The sequence below is a fragment of the Vombatus ursinus genome, unplaced genomic scaffold (genome assembly GCF_900497805.2).
Source record: "Vombatus ursinus unplaced genomic scaffold, bare-nosed wombat genome assembly UNPS02014909.1, whole genome shotgun sequence".
Classification (NCBI taxonomy): domain Eukaryota; kingdom Metazoa; phylum Chordata; class Mammalia; order Diprotodontia; family Vombatidae; genus Vombatus; species Vombatus ursinus.
In genome coordinates, this window is record NW_020954687.1 from 89,156 (window position 1) to 110,344 (window position 21,189).

General features: G+C 41.7%; 1 protein-coding gene across 2 annotated transcripts; it reads right to left on the bottom strand.

The window, feature by feature from the left end:
• Positions 1-394: 394 nt before the first annotated feature.
• On the bottom strand, positions 395-19,518 carry TMEM183A (transmembrane protein 183A). Of its 2 annotated transcripts, XM_027843453.1 has the most exons (8): positions 19,371-19,518; positions 19,115-19,204; positions 15,497-15,655; positions 9,130-9,289; positions 7,888-8,068; positions 5,137-5,217; positions 1,893-2,048; positions 395-1,050 (listed from the first exon to the last, which is right to left on the bottom strand). In XM_027843453.1, exons 1-8 carry the CDS (start codon positions 19,483-19,485, stop codon positions 865-867), a joined length of 1,128 nt encoding a protein of 375 aa, XP_027699254.1. In that variant the 5' UTR covers positions 19,486-19,518; the 3' UTR covers positions 395-864. The 2 variants fall into 2 exon arrangements, with proteins under 2 accessions (XP_027699254.1, XP_027699255.1); XM_027843454.1 differs by lacking the exon at positions 7,888-8,068 and having other exon boundaries at positions 5,137-5,197.
• Between the last annotated feature and the right edge of the window lie 1,671 nt (positions 19,519-21,189).

Sequence of the window (21,189 nt, forward strand, 5' to 3'; positions counted from 1 at the left end):
AGGCACCCAGGCTGGCGTCAAAGGCAGCTGAGTGAAAGGTAAAGGTAAAGTAAATCAGGACCTCCTATTTAACCCAGGAAGCCAATTTTACAAAGAATTGATGAATCAATTTTATTCTTTTAATGATATGTCTCCTACTTATTTCTAGAAGAAAAACAGTGTCTTCCCTGTAGTAACTTTCATGTTTTTCATTTTAAAATTTCATTACAATCTAACAAAAGACAAATTTCAAATGCTTACTTTTCATCTACATATATGACTTGCTATCTTTTAATATATCCCAGGAAATCTCAAGTTTCAACTTTATTCAGAAGCATCTGAGATTTTTAAATGACCAAAAGAGATTTAAAACAAATACCTCCATTAAAAAAAAAAAACACAAAAAAAATCATGATTAGGTTTCTGAGAACCCTACTACCACCTGTTTTATTTTCTGGAGGAAAGAAAATTCACTTATATGCAGATGGGCCAAAATGGGACTCTAATCCACAAAGGAATGCAGAAGCTTTCCAGTTTGGGGATTCAAAAAAGCTGAGCTCTTCTCAAATCAAGATCTTCCTTTTTCACTAGGGTTAATAAAATAAAAGACACCAAACTCAATAGCACCAAAAAGGGCTTTTAAAGCAAAGAACAGGGCCAAGTTTCTCCTTTCAAATGCAGAATTTACATTAAAATAGTTTACAAATCATTGCCCCCCATCCCTTGATTCTTCTGTTGCCCCCTGTGTGAGAACTCCCAGAAATTGAGCAGCATCTGAGTTACTAACAGGAAAGGCAATCCAGCTGCCCCCTTCCTAGTTGTATTCTGATGACTAACGGATTATCCAACTGGCTCAGGGCTGCCCCCAACAACAGGAGGCAGTGACTAAGCTCTCAAGGAAAATGGATACTGAGGATGCCACCAGTCAAAGAGACGAACACTGTGCACGGGGTCCAAAATGACTTGTACACCCTGTTCACTGCGAAGTTTCCGACCATTCTGGACAGGAGTATCCTGGAACACCAGCCTCACCCGATGGTGCCTCATGTCAGTACTCACATTGATGGTAAACTGAAAGGAAAAAGCAAAATGAGTAGCCCCGTGAAGCAATCCCTCAAATAAAACAGGCTAGATTTGCTACAGATTATACTCTACAAAAATATATGGTCTAAAGAGAATTCACAGAGAGGCTGCTCAACTCAAAAAAGCAGCACGATTACTCTATAAAATTAAATTACTAAAACAGCCTTATAAAGAAAAACCATTTAAGGTTAATTTTATAAACTCATCCCAGAAGCTAAAAATAAAGACAATGATCCTTGAATATAAACCTAGAAGGCACAAAAGACTAAATGTCATAATTTTTCCTCCTCTAGCTGCCAACCATATTATAAGAAATGGGACATTGTGCCAGAGATATAGAAAAAGCAGTACTTCATGATAAGCTGACTCAAACAGTCTAGACTTTGCACAAGGGGTGTCAACTTGCATCCTAGGTTAGAGATGCCTTCCATATGCCCGAGGCCTGTCTTGTGACTAAGATATTATTATTTCTCAAACAGAGTCTTCAATGTTTACAGATCATTAAAAATCAACATCCAGACTGGAGAATGGGATCTCAACTGATCACCCTCTCCAAAAGTCCATCTGCCCACAAGCCAGGGGTAGCTGATTTTGGGACTAGTGAACCACCAGAACACTTAGGATGGCCTTTCCCCCTTTATGGTTTCTTTCCTCTCAAACCCTAGCCAGAGTCAGTCCCTCAGAGATATGAGAAGAAAACTCCAAAGTCTTCATCTATAAGCTTAGCCAAAGACCACATCATTGTCAGGCCTTCTTTCTTATCCTACTGCACATAGGGTTATTCAGTTAATAGGGTTACTCAGCTAATGATTCATCCTGTCTCCACTTACCAGGGTAAAAATCATGCCCATGACAATGGGGATAAAGATGAAATTGAGAGTGGTGACTTGTAGGAGGCAGCAGTCCTGGTCTGGGTTGGTGTGAACATCTTCATACTGAACAGGAGGCTGCAGCCCTCCCACACACTTACTCTTTAACCTGGGGGACTAAACAGAACTGAAAATGAACTCACTGGATTAGAAAAACATAAGTGGTTCTAGGATACCACCAATGAGAAAGCTACGCCTAACCTAATGACACCTATTGTCCTTTGTGTCACCTGGCTACTTATTCTGTGTGACAGAGGACTAGATTGTAAGGTGAGCAAAGACAAGAACAATAGAAGCTTATATTCATACAACACTTTATAATTTACCAAACACTTTCAAAGAATCTATCCCTGAGCATGAGCATAGGAAAGGAGGACACATGATATCCAAAGATTCACTAAAAAGGACAACAATGAATCTTACAAAAAGTAGTTACATTCAACTTAGAATCAGTGTTAGAGGTGGGAGGGAAGGAAGGAGGGAGAGAGATTGAGAGATGGAGAGAGAAAAGACAGAAAGGCAGCTACATAGGTATATGTGTACATGTATGTGTGTATGTACATATATATCTACATATACACATACATATACCAAAACTTTATTTTAGTTGAATAAACTCATTTATCAACAGATTTCTAACCAAAGCTGATAGAGGAAAAATCCTGTTGTAATGAATATTTTAAATGTAAAATTTTATTAATGGTGCAAACTATTTCTATGTTCCAGCAATGACCAATAAATTAATAGATTATTTATTAAAATCTGAAATCAATTTTTTAAAGGGTAGATTTTATTTAAATTAATTCATCTTAGGACAAGACTTCCTCATTACCAACACAAAGAATCAATATGGACTAGTAGATGATAAAGACCTCGGTTCTAACCCAGGAATTCTAAATCTTTTTTTATGTCATAAACTCCTTTGGCATTTTGATGAAACCTATACAAATATCAGAATAATGTTTTTAAGTGCATAAAATAAAATCTATAGGAATGTAACAGAAAACAATTATATTAAAAGACAATTACCAATTTAAAAAAAAGTTCATGGATCCCAGGTTCAGAACCCATTCCAATCTCAGTCAGGTATTAACTATTCTTGTGGCCAAGGGGAAATAACTTAATTTCTCTAAACCTAAATTTATTCATCTCTAAAATGAGGATTAATATCCAGCTTTAATTCACAAAGCCATTATGAGAAGGAGATTCAACAAACTTCATTGAGATATCTTGCCTCTGTGACTCTGGGCAATACACATAACATTTCTGGACCCCAGTTTCCTCATCTATAAAATGAGGAGGCTGGACTAGCAGGCCTCTAAATTCTCTCAAATCTGCAATCCTATGAATGTGACAGGGCTTTAAAAACTTTAAATCATTTAAAAGAAAAGGATTATTAGCACTTGCAATAATAGTAGAACTCTCAAATCTATGATAGGGGTTTGTACTTTGTTTAGTAAAGTACTACCCCTGGATGTCTAATAAGCTGTAGCAAACTTGGAACCTCTAACAAAATGTCAACCAGTGTATGACAAGTGTATGCTTCCTGCTTTGTCAGCTATCGGTGGAGAGATCTGCTGTGTACAGAGGTAGAACAGAGGAGGATACTCAAACCTCTGGTCACTATTCCTTGGAGAAATTAGAATTTTTTGAGTAGAAGATTCTCAAGATTACTTTGTCATTGTCACCAGCTCCTGTCCCTTATTTGTTGGAAATCTGTGGTACCCATCCTGACCCAACATCCCATCTTAATATGATTTTGCCAAACATGTTTCCCAAATGTCTGACACGTGACATGAAGTTAGGAGACTAAGAATATCTTAGCAGTTATATTTCAAGACCAAAAATTTGGCCGAGAAATACAGTAAACACCCCTCAAGCCAAATATACTTATATAAGCATATATTCCTTCCCAGAAATTACATATAAATCAATTAAAAAGCAATTCACTTTACAAAAGTACTTTTCCCCAGAATGTCTTATATTAAATGAGGTAAACCTTACTGGCAAAATAATTCAACAGAATCTAGGAGATAAGTGCGGGAACAAAGCAGGCAAAGCGTCAGAAGACAGACAAGTCAATGAAAGGGACTGGGCCTTAACAATCCAAGTAGAAAACATTTGCCTTCTTGTACACCACAGCTTTAAGTTAAAACTGAAATGTCCCAGTTATCCTGCATTCCAAATCCTAAAGAACCCACAAAATATAGGCACAAAAACCCCTGGGCACTATGATCACCTACAAATGAGCACCAAAACATTTACTTTATTTGAATAACAAAAAAATGTAACGAGTTCCTCTTTATATTATAGAGCAGCTAGGTGGCACTGTTAACAGAGTGCTGTGTCTGGAGTCAGGAAGACCGGAGTTAAAAACCAGCCTGTGACAAGCTGTGTGATTCCATGGGCAAATCACTAATCTCTATCTGCCTCAGTTTCTTCCTCTGTACAATGGGGGTAATAACAGCACCCACCACTCAGGATTCTTGTGAGACTAAAATGAGATATCTGTAAAGCAAATCTTTTGTAAACCTTAAGTGCTATATAAATATTAGTAAATTATAACTATAATGTCACTGAGGCAATTTTTCTATGCACAATTTTCATATAACAAAATGGAAGCAGAGCAACCTGTAAAACATTGGTTTAAGTTTAAATTCCAGGTCCCCCAGACAAATTTTCAAAGGGGCCTTGACCTAAAACCCTCAGAATCATCATTGTTATACACCCTGGCAGGAACCTCATCTTTCTGAAAGTTCCCATTTGGTATGGGAGTCTTTTTGGCAAAAGCTATACCCTACATTGTGGGATCTTAAGCGGTATGTCATTCATCTCCTAAGAGGGAACCCATTTGTAGTGTTGGAATATATTTTTAAGAGGAAGAAGGACCGAGAAACATTATTAAAACAAAACAATAGGGAAAGTCTATTATAGTCAATGAGAAAATCCTGAATGAGAACCAGCATAAGGGTTCTGATTTTTCCATCCAAAGGATTGGCTGTTGCAATTAAATTCTTAAAAGACTTAAAGGAAAGGAAGAGGTCAACTAACAGGAAATCAGTATGACAAAATCCTCAAGAAAGTCCTGCTCTCTGGGCCTCACTCAAGTACTACACCCCACCACCCCCAATCACACATCCCTCCAGAAACCCTAGGGAGGGCTGCTGCTAATCAAACCCAAATGAGATATCAGAAGAGCTCATACCTGTTTTTTAAACTTGAAGTTAAATTCCCACATTGGTTCTTGTCTGTTCCCAACAATCTTTCTGTACCAGAAAAGCAGACACTGTTATAAGGAAATAAAACACATCACAAGAGACTGTAAAGTGAAACAAAATCAGCAACAGCAGCCTCCCTGCTTGACAGATCTGGCACCACCTACAGTGAGTTATCATCTACAGTGGCATTGCAAGGCGCTGAGTGAAAGCTGCCCAGTTCATCGACAATCCCAGGGCTGCCCAGCACCAAAAAGAGGGACTCACAGTGTTAACTTTAGAATCTGTCAAAGTCACCCCCTGCTGCTCTCATCTTTAAAATACAGAGATGTGGGCTACAGAGACTGGTGCATTCACTCTGATTCAGTAGGCCACATCTCCATATTGAAACCAAAGGGTAGCCAGCAGCCACCAGGCAAGGTGCCAGCAAGGCTGTAAAGCTGGGCAGAGAAAATCCCGCCCCTGTGATAAGGTGAAGCAGCTCAACAGCTCCTCAGAGCAGAGGGCCCATCTGAAAACTGCAGTCAGGCTGCACTAGCTGTTAATGAGTAGCCCCTTGGTGGCAGCCAAGCTACAGCTAAGGTTAAGCACAAGAAGTGAAGTACCTCCCAGGGGGTAAGGGGTGGGTCGTCCGCCGTGCTGGCTGTCCTGCCCTTCAGACATGCCCTGTACGTCTTGATGTTCCATCAAAAATAATGGGCTTGGCTTTAGGGGGCAAATACTTCTGCTGCCATCACAACGGCTCCAGTGTCCCACACAAGCTATGCTATTGAAAAGAGAGAGAGGGGGGAGAATCAAATACGAAAAGCTGGAGTCGAGGACCGGGGACAGTTCTCCTACAGGCATGCCAGCAGCTCCCTGAATGCCATGCGACTGTGGGTCCATAACTGGCAAGGCCATGCATGGGTCACCTGCCACTCCAGTTCCCAAACCCTCTTCCAGCTCAGAAAAATCTAACACAAAGGCATAGAAGAAGCCATGGCGGCCTGAGCTTACTGCCCACTGCCCGGGTTTGGGTAAAACCCTCACTGTCATTCCACTCCGGCTTTTTATATTTCATTTACTCCAATTTAACAAGCAGCAGTACAAATAGGAGATGGGCATTTAAGATCAACTTAGCCATAGCATTTGCATTCTGCACTGGAGCCGCTAGGATGTGTCTCTAGGAGTTCGCCCAATGTCACTCTACTCCCTTTAACCAACAAAGCTAGGGTTGTAAATTTATGGGATGAGCCCTAAGTCCACCACCACCAGTCTAACTCTATGGTAAACATTTGGGAAACTTACCATACAAACGCTACAAACGACACACCATCCATCCACATTAGAAGCATAAGCAGCTGCTGAATAAGAATTCTACTCGCCATGCATTCTGCTCCTGCCCTCAATCCACCAGGTAACACGGTGCTAAGCTGAGAGCTTTGCTAATAGCCCTTATATATAATCCTGACTCTCAGGTTTCATTTGACAAAGGGAAGAAAACTACTACAGCATACAATGCCAAACCAACAGTACACTTTTAATCTATACGTATATGTGCATATACATATATATACAGATACAGATACATATACATATATATGTGTGTGTGTGTGTGTGTGTGTGTGTGTATGTATATATATGAGAAAGCTATGCAGTCACCCAGGAACTGAAACGAAGGGTTGTATAATGAAAAGATCATATAACTTTCATGTTACTTAAAGCATCAGCATAACACTTAAGAAGGCTTGGAAGAGTGTTAGGTTGTAGGATCAGAGGCAGAGTAATCAAAGTGACCTGCAATTTAATTCAAGTCAACATCTACTGACTGCCTACTATGTACACTGTATTAAGCACTACAGGAGATATAAAGATAATTAAGATATGCCTCCTGCCTTCAAGGATCTGAAAACTCAAGAAATATCTATCTAGACAGCAAGTAGGTATTAGCTAACTAGGGAACAACGTGAGAGATTAATTCCCAAAAGGATCAGAGATGCAAAACTGCCTGGATAGAAATAATGTCACCATTTAGGGAGATTTCAAGGTGACAAGAGGAAAAGAGAGAAAGAATTTGTTACTGAGAGATCTATGTCTAATCAGACATAATAAGATACTTGACTAGACATATAGGGCATAAAAGTAAAATAACTGGCAGACTTCTCAAAGACAGGAGGTTTCAAACACTTAAAAATCCTGGGTGTTTGACACAGACAGAATGAGAAAAGGAAACCCTAGATCTCAGAGCCACAAAAAGTTTGCCCTTTTCATGTGAGCTGAAGTTTTCATCTTGTTTTATGATAAAAAGCACTTCTCATGCTAACACCCCACCCCTGTCTAAAAATATGTATTTATCCACATAAAGAAATCAATTCCTTCCATTCTCTCTTGGAAAATAAATTATGTTGTCTTCTTTCTAGCCCAACCCCAACAAAACCAACACCTGGAAGTGTCCCAATATTCAACACAATACAAATAAACTGACACAAAGAAAACAAGGAACTCCATTAATAAACACAAAAAGGCTTTAACAGCGAAGGCTGCAAAAAGCCATCCCAACAAGAATAGAAATATTTCAGAGGACTGAAACTTCTACACTAAAACAGCCAGTGTTGGTCCCCGAGTAGGCCACAACCTTGCTCCCTTCCCACTCCAGAAGTCTGGCTGGGGACAGAAATCTTAATGGAAACTTGGTATAAAAAGTGCCCCCAAAGGCACATGAGACCATCAGTCCCAAACCCCATCAACAAGCTCTTACTTACTTTGGAATTCTTTAAAGTGCTGGGAGTGGTCTCTGGAATGGCTGGATTCTTGGAGATTCGAGCAGCAAACGGCTCATACATGTGGTACAGAGACCGGATCACACATGCCCGGAGACAGCGCAGCTTCTCCATAGACTCCGGCCGCAGGCGGAGGGGCAGGTAGGCGTCCAGCGTGTAGTGCCTGAAACAGGACACGTTACCCATACCAACATGTGAACGATCCCACAACAGCATGCCAGACCAGGACCACTACACGGCTGAAACCAGATGAGCTACAACTTGGCCATACTACCCCATTAAGGTGTTCTCAGCCAACCCATAATGTTCACACCCAAGAGCCACCATTTCCTACCCCTCTCAACCATTCTGCTTATGGATATATAATCTCCAGATTTCCATCTATTTTACACTTCTAAGTCCTCCTTGTTACCACTCTGGCTCCCTCTTCACTACCAGAATCGCAAACACTTAGAAGATTCCCTTTAAACTTGCAGTAACAGCAAGAGAAGATGATTCCAAGTGAGGTAGGACACAAGAGCCAGAAGGACCATGGTGAAACAAAAACCTGAATCGCTACAGGTACCTTTCTTAGAATGAGCTTAAGCCCTTCGATAGAAACAAAAGTGAAGAAACAAGAAGAGTGAACCAGGGAAGGGAGAGCCACTATCTTACCCGAGCTGTCTCCTGAGTAGACCTTTCTACCCCCTCTACATCCTCACCTTCACTTTCTCCACTGCACCCATACTCCCAATAATCAGGGCGGGAATTCTGATTAATTACACAAAGTATTCTCTCCTTGGCAGTTCACAACTACTACTGATACAGACACAGCAACACAAGCAAAAAGATGGCCTCAAAATTGGCTACAGGAGTTAAACTTCTCAGAAGGAAAAGAGGCACCACTAATTCAACAAATCAACTTGAAAGTATAAGAAAACAGGTGTCTCCAGAACTTCACAAGTTTGACTAGGAAAGGCCCCACTTGAAAGGCCACAGAAAGGTCTTTTGGGGGGAACTTAGGGTATCACTCTGCTGGAGGAAGCTGCAGAGGTAAAAAATCACAGAAAAGATAACAGTTGAGAGTTAGAAATCGTAAATACAAATTGGAAAAGCAACCAAGAGGCAGGAAAATGCACTAGCATAGGATAAAGCACCAAGACTTCATCCAGGGAGCAGTTCCAAGCCACAGGAAGCACTGAAGTCAGCTATACAAATAGCATATTAAGCTCACTTCAGTCGCACCTTCGATACAATCTGGTCCAAAAGGCAGCAGTGCAAGTGACGGTCCAGGCGTCCTTACAAATCAGGGAAAATTTCACTATGTCCTCAGGACGAATGTAGGAGGCCAATAAAAGCCAAATATCCATGGGATATTCTTCTCCAACAGCCCCCTCAGGGTCTTCTGAAATAGAATGAAATAGAGTCAGAATCTCAGACCTTTTCCTTCTGTAACTTAAACCTCTAATGAAGGCTTTGTAACTATTTTCTGCCTTTTAAAGTCCAGTATTTTCCTGTGATGGATAGATCATCTACTACCTCCAGGAACAAACAGCATTTGTTGAACAAATGGCATTTCAGAGCTCTTCCACAGACTGGTCCTAACCTACCTCCTAGCTTTATTCCACATGATTCCCCACATTCTCCACATTCAGCACACTACTCTCCACACTCACCTCCTCACTATTCTTCACACACATTACTCACTCCATCTCTGCTCTCCATGCCTTTGTACAAACCGCCCCTCATGCCTGGAACATATACTTTCCTCAATTTTAACTCTTAAGCCTTCCAGAGTCAGCACAAGCTACATGTTTTAAGCAGTCTTCCTCATTCTTCTAGCTACCAGTCTTGAAGGCCGCCCCCACCCCCACCTAAATGATCTTGAGTCTATTCTGTCTATACCTCTGCATTTACAAAGTGTCCCTTTTAGTACCTCAAGCAACTCTCTCTGAGGTTATAAATTATAGAACAGCTGTTGTTTCCCTAGAGGCAGGATTCTCACTAGGAAGAGCCGATGAAATCACAGGCCCAAAGCAATAATAACAAAACTTAGTATAATATGGTGTTTTATGTTTTGCAAAGCACTTATCTAATGGTCAAAACAACTTTATAAAGTAAGTGCTATTATAATTCCCATTTTACAGATGAGGAAACTAAACTTTGCCCAGGGTCACAAAGTTAATGTCAGAAATGGGATCTGCACCCAGGTCCTCCTGTCTCCAAGTCCAGTGCTCTCTCCTCAATAACATGATACCTCTATTAAAGGTTTGCACCAGGCAAACTGCTAGAAACAAAAAGTTTAAAGTAACAGTTCTCCCCTCACAGAACTAAGATTCTTGGAGACAGACTGACTCTTTCAGAGGGCCTACGTTCAAATTACATCTCTGACAACACCTTTGTGACCTTGAGTGACTCACTTAACCTTTCTGGGACTCAGTTACTTCATCTGTAAAATGAGAAGGTTAGGCAAGGTATCCTCTGGGGTCCCTAACATGTCTATAGCTACCTTGGGTTTCCTCATCTATAAAATGGACCCTCACCCCCAACCCCCAACTCAATCAGCTCCAGTGGTTCCCTATTACCTCCAGGATCATATAAAAATTTTCTGTTTGGCATTCAAAGCCCTTCATAACCTGCCTCCCACTCTAACTTTCTATACTTTTCTTACACCTTATAACACCCCTCTCACCACTCCACCTACTCTTATGATCCAGTAACAACTGGCCTCAAACAAGACACACTATCTCCTAATTTCAGGAAATGTCAGTGGTCGCCTCACATTCCTGGACTATTCCTCCTCCTCATCTCTGCCTCCTGGCTTCCACCAAGTCCCAGTTGATCCCACTTTCTCCAGGAAGCTTATCCCAACCCCATTAAATTCTAGTGATTCCCTTGTGTTATTTCCAACTTATCACATATATATGTATGTGTGTGTGTGTGTGTGTGTATATATATATATATATATGTATCTGTATATATATATATATGTATATATAGAGAGAGAGAAGATTAAAATTGATCCTGTATCATTTTCTTATTGATCTTATTTTTAACTCATTTTGTCCTGCAATTGCTTAAGTCATGGTTTTTTGTCTCTGAACTTAGTTCAGAGTTCAGCTGGCTTATAATAGGTTAAGTTTAAAAATCCAGCTCTCCTGCCTCAAGGAATTTGGCTGACCTTGGAGAATGTGTGAGAAAGCAAGGGAGTTTGGGTCTGATATCTTTATCCCACCAAGCTATCCTTCAAGGATGTCTGGTTCGCTATCCAAAAGACCAGGACACCATTCTCACACCTGCACTCAGACAATAAGAACTTCTCAGTCTCAAGAGAGAAGCAAGGTCATTACTAGCTCTCATTACTAAACTTCCAACCAATCACTGTCCCTCAACTCTGTAACCAACCATGTTGCCCTTAATTCCCTGATGTCATCTACCCTGCTCTGTTCTTTGTTCTGTACTCCCCAAAACCCTGAAACAAGGAACAGTCCTCTTGCTCAGGGTATTTGGCATTAATGGAGGCAGGTCATTTATTGACAGGTAGCATGCCCCGCTAATAAATGTTATCTTGCTCAAAGATCTGCCTCATTGTTTTCATGCAGTCTCTCCCATTAGACTAAGCTACTCAAAGGCAGTGACTGTTTTCTGCTTGCTTTGCATCCTCTATGCTTAGCACTATGCCTGGCAAATAGTAGATGCTTAATAAATGCTTATTGATTTACTGTTGTTGGGAAAAATCCCTCTCCTTAAAATTACCTTAATGGATCTGGCAATTTCTCTGAACTCCATTTCCATTCCAAGAATATCCCTCAAAAACCCTTTCCAAGTATGCAACCCCAAAGTCAATTCCAATGAGCTGCTCCTATGTTCCAGCCTTACTTGGCTGTTCCCCTAACCTTTTCTCATTTGTTCCTTCAGAAAAACTTTTCTAACTGGCTACTTCATGAAGTTCTACAACTTCCATCATCATCGTCATCATCATCATCATCTTGTTTCCTCTCAAACTCTCCAGTGGTCTTCTTTTCTCTTCTCACTTCTAAACCCCCACACTCTTAAGCTTCTCCACTTCCCTCCAGGGCCACCACTCTCTTCTATCTCCTAATCCCATTGTTCAGAACTAATGTGAGTGCATTAAATTCTCATGTGTTCATGAAATAAAGAAGAATCAGATCAAACGTTTTGCCCCACACAAGCATATTGACTCCCACATGGCAAGTGGCTAAATAAGAACCTTTTCATTTAAGAGACAAAGTACAGCAATGCCTGAATGTCAGGGATGAGTATCAATAACACCAGTTTTTTTGGGTTGGTTTTTTTTTTTTTTTTTTGGTGAGGCAATTGGGGTTAAATGACTTGCTCAGAGTCACACAGCTAGTGAGTGTTATGTGTCTGAGGCCACATTTGAACTCAGGCCTGCCTGACTCCAAAGCCAGTGCTCTATCCACTGCGCCACCGAGCTGCCCCCACACCAGTTCTTTTGAAGAAAAAGAATTGGTTAAATTGGTAGATGTGTATGACAGTCTAACATCTTAATGCTGTTAAATGGAAATATATAAGAACTGAATGAAAATGGACTTACCTGCAAAGAAACACTAACTGAATGTATACACAAACTACAAGTGTGGCATAACGAGATAGAACTAGAGAGTGATTGGAGGCAATCACAAATGTGGACATCCCTTAGGACAGACTTCAACACTACTTCAGATTCCCTGATGCCCAACACTGTCTCGGTTCACTGTCTTTTTTGACAGAATCAGGGCAGTTAGACAAATATTTCTCCTACAAAGTATATGAAAAAAATTAAAGATCTCATAATACAGAATGACTTCTCAATTTGTTTTTAACAAAATGGTACAGTATAAATTTCTGTACCACATAAAACTTCAACGTGCCCTGACTGTGCAGTAAACCTATGGCTAGCATTTGCATTACACATGAATGTGCACTGCCTTTCTCTGCACTGAAGCTAAAAGTCTGGATAATTAAATTTAAGGAGCTCTGACCTCAAATTTCAAGTGGTTCTTATTATAAATGAACCAAATACCCAAGTGCCAAGTGCCAGGTATACACAAGGCTCTTACAAGTAATAAATAATTTTACTACTAATTAATTATTACTAATCAACTAATTAGCACGTTTTTCATTTTCATCACAAAAAAAAATTTGCTTTTTTCAAAAACTCTTGCCAATTTGCAAGTGAGGAAAGCAGGGCTGGTTATAACCATGGTGAAGAGAAGCAGGGGAATGACTGAGGTGGGGGGGAAATACTTTTGAACAGACCATAGAGGGTGTCCCGTCAGTTTCACAAATGTATTAGCATGCAATGAATGGAAAATTGTTGAAAAATCCTGAGCTAGAAGCTAACTCAGGCCATTTAACATTGTCTTTAACATGACCAAAAAAAAAAAACCCCAACAACATCACAGTATTAATCAGGAAAAGTGTTTCATGAAGGAAATGTGTCTTGAACTGAACCTTGAAGAAGATAAAGTACTTGGACAAGTCAAAGGTCAATGGAAAGACATTCCAGATGGCATGACACCAGTCTGAATAAAACCATGGCAGGCGGAAGAAGTAAGGCATGTTTGAAGGACAGTAAGGAAACACACTTAACTAGAATGGAAGGGTCACATTGGAGAGCGAGGAGAGGTGAGTTTGGATAGATAAAAGTAGGGACAATAAATGGAAGAGCACAAATACCAAATTTAGGCATTTGGATTTGACCCAGTAAGCAACAATTTCAAGAACTTCGGTATTACACGTTTCATAACAGACTACATAGTATTTTAAGGCATAACAGACTACATAGTATTTTAAGGTTAAGAAGGCTTTCCCAATAACCACTCTGGGAAGCAGATTATACAATTATCAGTGCCTACTTTATAGGTAGGGAAACTGAAGCTCAGAGAGGTTAAGTGACTTATCTGTGGATTTACAGCTATTGTCTGAGCCAGGATTGCAATTTAGGTCTCTTGGAGAAAAGGTCTTATATAAACAAAAATATCTATAGCAGCACTTCTTGTGATAGCAAAGATTTGGAAACAAGAATAGCTGAATAAAACGCAGTATACAAATGCAATGAAATACTGAGTTGTAAGAAATGACGTGCAAAGGAAAATATTACTGAAAGACATCAAAACTCTAATCACACTTCAGAAGACTTACAGTAAAGCATGGCTTCCTCCTCCCAACAGAGAGGTGGTGGGCCTACAGGAGTGGAATGAGGCCTACCAACCTCAAATATGGTCAATGTCTTGATTTGTTCTGCTTAACTGTATTTCTGTTACAAGGGAGGGTTAAGTCATTGAAAATAACGGTGCTGTTTTACCAATAAAAAATTTTCCTAAAAGAATCCAGGGCTTCTGGTTCCAATCCAAGACCGTTTCCACTATACCACAGCCAGAAGTGAGTTATGAAAATATAATATAACGGGAAAACTAATCTAGCAGCTATAAATAAGACTGAAGGTTAAGTAGCTATGACAGAAATTCAAGCTGAAGATGAATTAAGTCTAGATTATAGGGGTTATGAAAACTATCAGGAAAGATCAAACCAAAGACATATTGTACAGGAAGAATGAGCAGGATTTGGTAACTGGATTTGGATATGTGACATGAGGAAAGGAAAAAAAAATTAGTTTAGTATTTGACAAACTTAGTTTCAGACTATAATGGAATGTCCAATTGACAATATAAGCAGAGAGATGAAACTAGAAGTGTACCCACATTATTTGTGTGTAACATAACAAATTTTGGCACTTTATCAATGAACAAGCACTTATCATATTCTATGCCAGGCACTACACTAGGGTGCAGGAGCTACAAATACAAAAGTTAAATGTCCCTTACTTCAATGAACTTATCTTCCACTTACATTCAATTTAGCATTTTATTCTACACTATCTTGTACTGTTCTCTAATTGTTTCATTTGTTTAAGTATAGCTTTAACTAAATCATAAGCTCCTTGAGGAAAAGAACTGTCATAGACTTACATCCACCTATTAATCACATAGCAGGCATGTAAGATTGTATTAAACCAAACACTTACAAATTTTGTCTGATAACAAAATCAGTTACTATCCATACTTTTTGGAGTGGCAAATAATAAGTACACTGGGGGTCAGGAAGACCTGGCCACCTCTGACACTTACTAGGCATATGACCATGAGTAAGTCACCTAGCTGCTCTGAGCCTCAGGCAACTCTCTAAAACTAAATTTGGAGTCTGCATCAGTGGAAACCAGCTAAATCACAGGCATTTGATATACTGATGTACACACAGTCCAGAAAGCCAAGTTTCTGCTATATCTCTTCTGCCTTACACCCTGGATAGCCAGCAGGGTTGTGTTCCAGGACAATTATGTAGGTTTTTGCCTATTAGTAGTGACTGCTCTAATGGTCATACATCACCTTCCAAATCTGAAAAAAAAAGTTAAACATAACAAGATTAACTGATTTACATCCCTAGTCACATGAGCACCTACATAGCTTCCCCAATGCTTTGATTCTGGAAGCCTCCTCTTGGACCTTCTCTAAAACTGCTGGTAATGTACCTACCATATGCCATTATAGAAAGAAATGTTCAAGACAATGCAAAGCGTGCCCCTTACCTTTGTGCCTCTTGCTTTTCTTTTTTCTGGAGACAGTCTGCTCATGGACGCTCTCCTCTTGGGCATCCATCTCATCACTGCTGTCACCGGGCTCCCCAGCCCCAGAGAAAACTTCTTCTGTGGGGACCTGGGAGGCTTCCAAGCCACATAAAGATTTCACTAGGAGACAGGAGAGCAAGATGAAACAAAATCTCACCCAGCAGCACAAAACAAGCCAGCCAGGCTACCGTCACCTAACAGAGGACATCCAGAGCAAGAATCATTTTTAGAGAGTACTCTAACAATGGACTCAATAATCCCATTATTAAGGCTATACCTTCAGAGCATTGTCAAGCAAATCAAAAATCTGTATTTAGGGTTGTCATTTGTAACACCAAAAAACTGGAACCAATCTTAAATGTCCAAAAGAAGAAAAACAGCTGAACTGTGTATGGAATACTATAATACAATTATTGACAACTATAAATAATAGATAGAAAACATACAGCATAATTTTAACAGCACCGAAAAGACAATATGCACATTTGACTACAACTATGCAAAAGGCAACAAGAAGTAACAAACATAGGGCAAATGGATAAAAATCATACTAACAAAGCAACAACCGATTTTTAAAAGAAAAAGAAAAAAAGACTTAGCAATATAAGCCAATCGGATGTAGAAAAGAATGGCTGTACTTCTCAGTTATCTGAAACCTAGCAATTTAACTTCAGAAAACTAGGTAATATTTTTTCCAGAAATTTTTTTAATCCATAAAACAATGAGTAGGTTCTTGAAAAGTCCCAACTTGAAACAAACTTGAAAAGGTGGCCCTCTTCCTCAACAAAACCTATCCACTTATGCCTTTGATATATCCCCCTGAAATTTCTTCTATCTTCAATCTTTCTCTATCTACTAACATTCCCTAGTACATGGAAACCATACTCAGGTCTTATATACTCTTTATGAAATTTTCACTTATGCCCTCAAGCTATTTACCTATACTACTCCTACCATTAACTGACAGATTGATAGGAAGAATAACTTCTTTACTTCCTAAACCACTCCCTTCTCCACCCCTTGTAATTTGGCCTCTGACCCCACCTCCCAAAAGAAATTACTCTCTTAAATGCTAAATCTCATGTCCTTATCTCAAATCTTATCCTTGTGCTCCTTTCCATGTTTCCTCTCTGCAACTCTGATACTAGTTCTTATTCCTGGTGCTTCTATGATACCGTTCTCCTCTCTTTCCTTTCTGACTTCTCAAGTTTCGTTGGCTGGATCATCCTTCATCCCTTATCCCCAGGGATGCTCGATAAAGCTCAGATCCAGGGCTTCTTTCTCTTGATTATCTCCCACTCCAATTGGTTCAAGATTCCTCCCATATATGTAAATCCAACACTAATTTCTCTCCTAAACTCCACTCATGCACCTCTGACTGCCAGATGTCCAGCATGATAGCTATCGACCTGGATACCTCAAATGGCATCTCAAGCTCAAAAAGTCCAAAACTAAACTCAGTTTCACACCATCCCCCAAACCTCCAATCTTTTTTATTTCTACTGAAGGCAACACCTTTCTACAAATCACCTAGATCTGTAACTTAAACTCCTAATTATTCCTTGATTTTTCCTTATTCATCATCCCTATATCAATCATTTGCGAAATCCCATTGACTGCCTCCACAATCACTCTTTTTTATCTTCACTCACATGGCCATCACCTTCAGACCCTGGACTGTTTCAATTGCCTCATATTCAATTGACTATGCTTCTTTTTAGTCACTCGCCTCTCCAATCACTCTACAAAGCCACCAAAATAATTTTCTTAGACGGTAGAAAAAGGGCTGATCTGGAGTCAGGAAGACCTGAGTTCAAGACACATTTACTAGTTGTGACCTTGTCTGCCTCAGTTTCCTCATCTGTAAAATGGAGATACCTACCTACCTCTCATTGCTATGAGAATAAAATTAGATAATATTTTAAAGTACTTTGAAAACGTTAAAGTGCTCTATAAATGCTAGCTGCCATCATTATTACTATTTCTAAGACACAAAGTCACTACTCATTTCCCCACTCAAAAGCTCCCCCCATTGCTCAACATACAACCACCTTCTTAGCCTGGCATAAGTTCCTCCAGTCTACCTTTTCTAGCCTTATTACACATTACCCCCTTCACACATTCTACTCAATAGCCCAACTAGACCAAGGGCTGTTCCTAGAACTCAAAATTCCATCCTTCAACTCTGAAGCATTTGAACAATCTAGCCTCATCTTCCATATATTCACTGGTCAGAATCTTTTCAAGGCTCAGTTTCTTCCATGAAGTTAATGATCTATCTTTCCTAAAGAGTTACTTGCTCTCTGACTTCCCTTTTTTAAACTGTCCTGTACTTAGGTAATGTGTCTCTGTTGTATATTGCCAATAAAATGCACACTTGTTAAGGGATAGGGCTGATTCATTTCTGTACCTACATCCGAAGCACCTAGAACAGTGCCTGAACTCCTAATATAAAGGGGCTTGTCAGTTGATTTTGAATTTGTCAAAAAGAGACCCCATGACTTAATTCATTTGGTAAAATGGATGATAAATTCTGGAGCAGCTAGGTGATGAAGCAGATAGAGTACTTAGCCTGGAGTTAGGAAGACTCATCTTTCTGAGATCAAATATGGCCTCAGACACTTACTAGCTGGGTGACCCAGGGGCAAGTCACTTAACTGTTTGTCTCAGTTTCCTCTTTGTAAAATGTGCTGGAGAAGAAAATGGCAAACTACTCCAGTATCTTTACCAAGAAAACCCCAAATGAGGTCACAAAGAGTCAGACACAACTGAAAAATGACTGAACACAATGACAAATTCTAATGTCATTCACATCTACTCTAGTGGAGAGGCAGTGTGGAAGAGCATAGAGAACCTGCCTTGAGGCCATTAACATCTGGATTCAAGTTCCACCTCCGACATAATGAACTGTGACTCTAGGCAAAGAAAGGAACTTAATAAAGTTCTGAGTCCTTTAGGCAACTTCTTTAAAGTCATAAATTGCAAAAAAGGTGCCAACCTATATACTGGTATAAGGGGTTTCCTCCTCCTGGAGTTTCCTATTCCAGTGAAATCCTATAACCAATCTTTATTATACAAGATGTTCCAAAAATCTCAGTGCAATTTTAAGCTGTTAAAGTCCAAAGATTTTTGGAACACTCGTAATGCAGCACCCAGAAAGCAACATATTTTCAACCTGAAAGAGACTGCATATTACTGCGGTTGTTCCAGGAACTAAAGAACAAAAAGACAAAGGCAAGTGAGAAAAGAAAACTCAGGAAAAACATGACCAGAGAGCAAAAGGCATAGATTGGAAAGCAAGTAAACTAAGACTGAGAAAGAAAACGAAAGAAAACAAACTAGAAAGTGTAAATAAATACATCGAGGAGATAAACGTAGTTTCTAGCTACTCCCCCTTCGCTCTTCGTTCCCCTGGGAAAGCACTTATTTGAGGGTGATACGATGAGAACAAACAACTTCATGAGAACATTCTCAAGGGAGAAGAAGAGAGAGGAAGTCAAAACCAGACGCGCTGCAACAGAAAGGGCAGGCAGCTCAACGGCTCGGGCCCCCCGCAGCCCCAGGATCACCAGAGCCTACCTTCCTGCTGAACAGCATTGGCAACAGCTTTTTTGACTCGTCCAGACTTCACGACCGCCGGATCCGAGTTGGCATAATCTGCCACGGTCACTGAAAAGCAGGACACGTTCTCAGCACGACGGCCCCTACGGCAGGTGTCTCTCCCTCCCCCGTCCTTCCGGTGCGGCTCGCCCCTTCCCCGCAGCCTCGGCTCCATCTCAGCCTCCCCGCCTCCCAGACGTCCCCTCCCCTCCCCTCCCCTCGCCTTCGCTCTCACCTCGGCCGGAGCAGGCGTCGTGGGCCCGGAACTTGAGTCGTTTCCCTCTTTTGGGCATGGCGGCGGGCTCGGGGCGGGGACAGCCGCGGCCTAGCGGGCCGGGGCCCCGGGCCATGTCTCGGACCGGCAGGAAAAGCCGGGGAGCGGCGGACCAGTTCCTCCCGGCTCCGCGTCCATCCCACACCCAGGACCCGCAGTTCTCGCGAGACCTTCGGCTCCAGTCCTGCGTCGCTCCACGTCCTGTCGCGTTCGCCGCCGGCGCCCCTCTAGCCGAACCAATCCCGGCCGGATCCGAGAGCGGTGACGTCATCCCCCGGCGAACGGGCGAGACCAAGAGGAGGAGGGAGACGGAGCTTCCCCCGCTTCGGGGCGTGGTTTGTGCCCGCCGCCCAGGCCGCACCTCCCGGGTCTGCGGCGGGCCTGGCTTCCTGCCAACCTCTGTCCTTGCACCCAGAAGCCGCGGGATCGTAGGAGCCAGCTTCAGAACTTCCCGACGCCCTCGCACTGACCGGGCTTCCCGGGGCGCTGGCCCGGGACATGCTCACCCAGCCCCTCGCCTCGGGTGCGGGGGCCGTAAAATAAAAGCCGACATTTACGTAGCACTCTACAGCTTACCGAGCGCTTTCCTCACAACCCCGTGCGGGCGGCATTATTACGGCCCTTTTACAGCTGAGGGAGGCCTCCTTAAACTATTTCTTCCATAGTAAAACGGTTCTCCCGAGGACTGGGGACTGACTGCCCAACCCCCAACCAGGGTACATAAAGCGCTCCATTAATACTAGCGCGCACTGTGGAGAAGCCTGCCTGCTACGTGGAGCCCTGTCCTTCCTGCAGCTCCTCCCGGGGGGGGGGGGGGGGGGGGGCTTTGCACCCAAGCCTGGCGTCTAGGAGGCCGCGTGGCAGGGAATCGATTCTAATGACTCCGAGCCCAGGGCTTTTTCACCGCACCTCGAGAGCCGGTCCAGAAGGCGGTATTACCCACTACCCGCCCGTCTAGCCCCAGGCTACCTTTACAACCTTTCCCTGCCCACGGTTCCCCAAGCTGGACCGCCCAGGTGTTGAAACCTGCTTCTGGGCTCCTATTGGCTCATCCCTAACCACCCCCATTTCCACCTGTGGAAATGGTTAGAACCACCTCTGAAAAACTCGCCTCAAATGCCACGCGTCACAGGATGATAGGATTTACAGCTAGTAGAGAGTATCTCATTTAGCCTCCTCGTTTTACAGATGAGAAAACACATGGCTTGGCAAAGGAAGGAACTTGCCTAAGGTCAGAATGGCAAAAAGTAGTAGGTCGTCGAAATAAAAATCCAGTCTTCTTGCCACTGAACGCTGCCGTTAACTTCCTTATTACCGGAAAGCAACACCATCCTCTCAGTGCCTCAGGCTCACAACCTAGGAGTCAACCTGGATTCCTCATTATCTCTTACCCCACAGTCCAAGCTCTTACCCCCAAGTCCAGGGCATGTCGATTTCACCTTTGCAACATTTCTCCAATATGCCCCCTTGTCTCCTCTGACACTGCCACCACTCCAGTGCAGGCTTTCATTGCTTCACACCTGGATTAGTATAACCTGTTTGTGGCTGCCTACCGCTCTCCCCACTCCAATCCATCCTCCATTCAGCCACTCAAGTGATTTTCCTAAAACACAGATCCCATCATGTCACTCCCTGCTCAAACTCCAGTGGCTCTCTACAAAATCTTCTATTTGGCATTTAAAGCTCTTCATAACCTAGCCCACTGCTACCTTTCCAGTCTTCCCACACCTTACCTTGTTGAGTCGTTTTTCGATCGTGTCCCGCTCTTCGTGACACCATT

Bases quoted from the DNA above. Each gene is read 5' to 3' on its own strand.
- TMEM183A (XM_027843453.1), bottom strand. From the start codon at position 19,485: ATGGCCCGGGGCCCCGGCCCGCTAGGCCGCGGCTGTCCCCGCCCCGAG. The intron at 19,205-19,370 runs GTGAGAGCGAAG...CCTGCTTTTCAG, and splicing joins CGACGCCTGCTCCGGCCGAG to TGACCGTGGCAGATTATGCC. The intron at 8,069-9,129 runs GTGCGACTGAAG...GTCCTGTTTCAG, and splicing joins TGGACCAGATTGTATCGAAG to GCACTACACGCTGGACGCCT.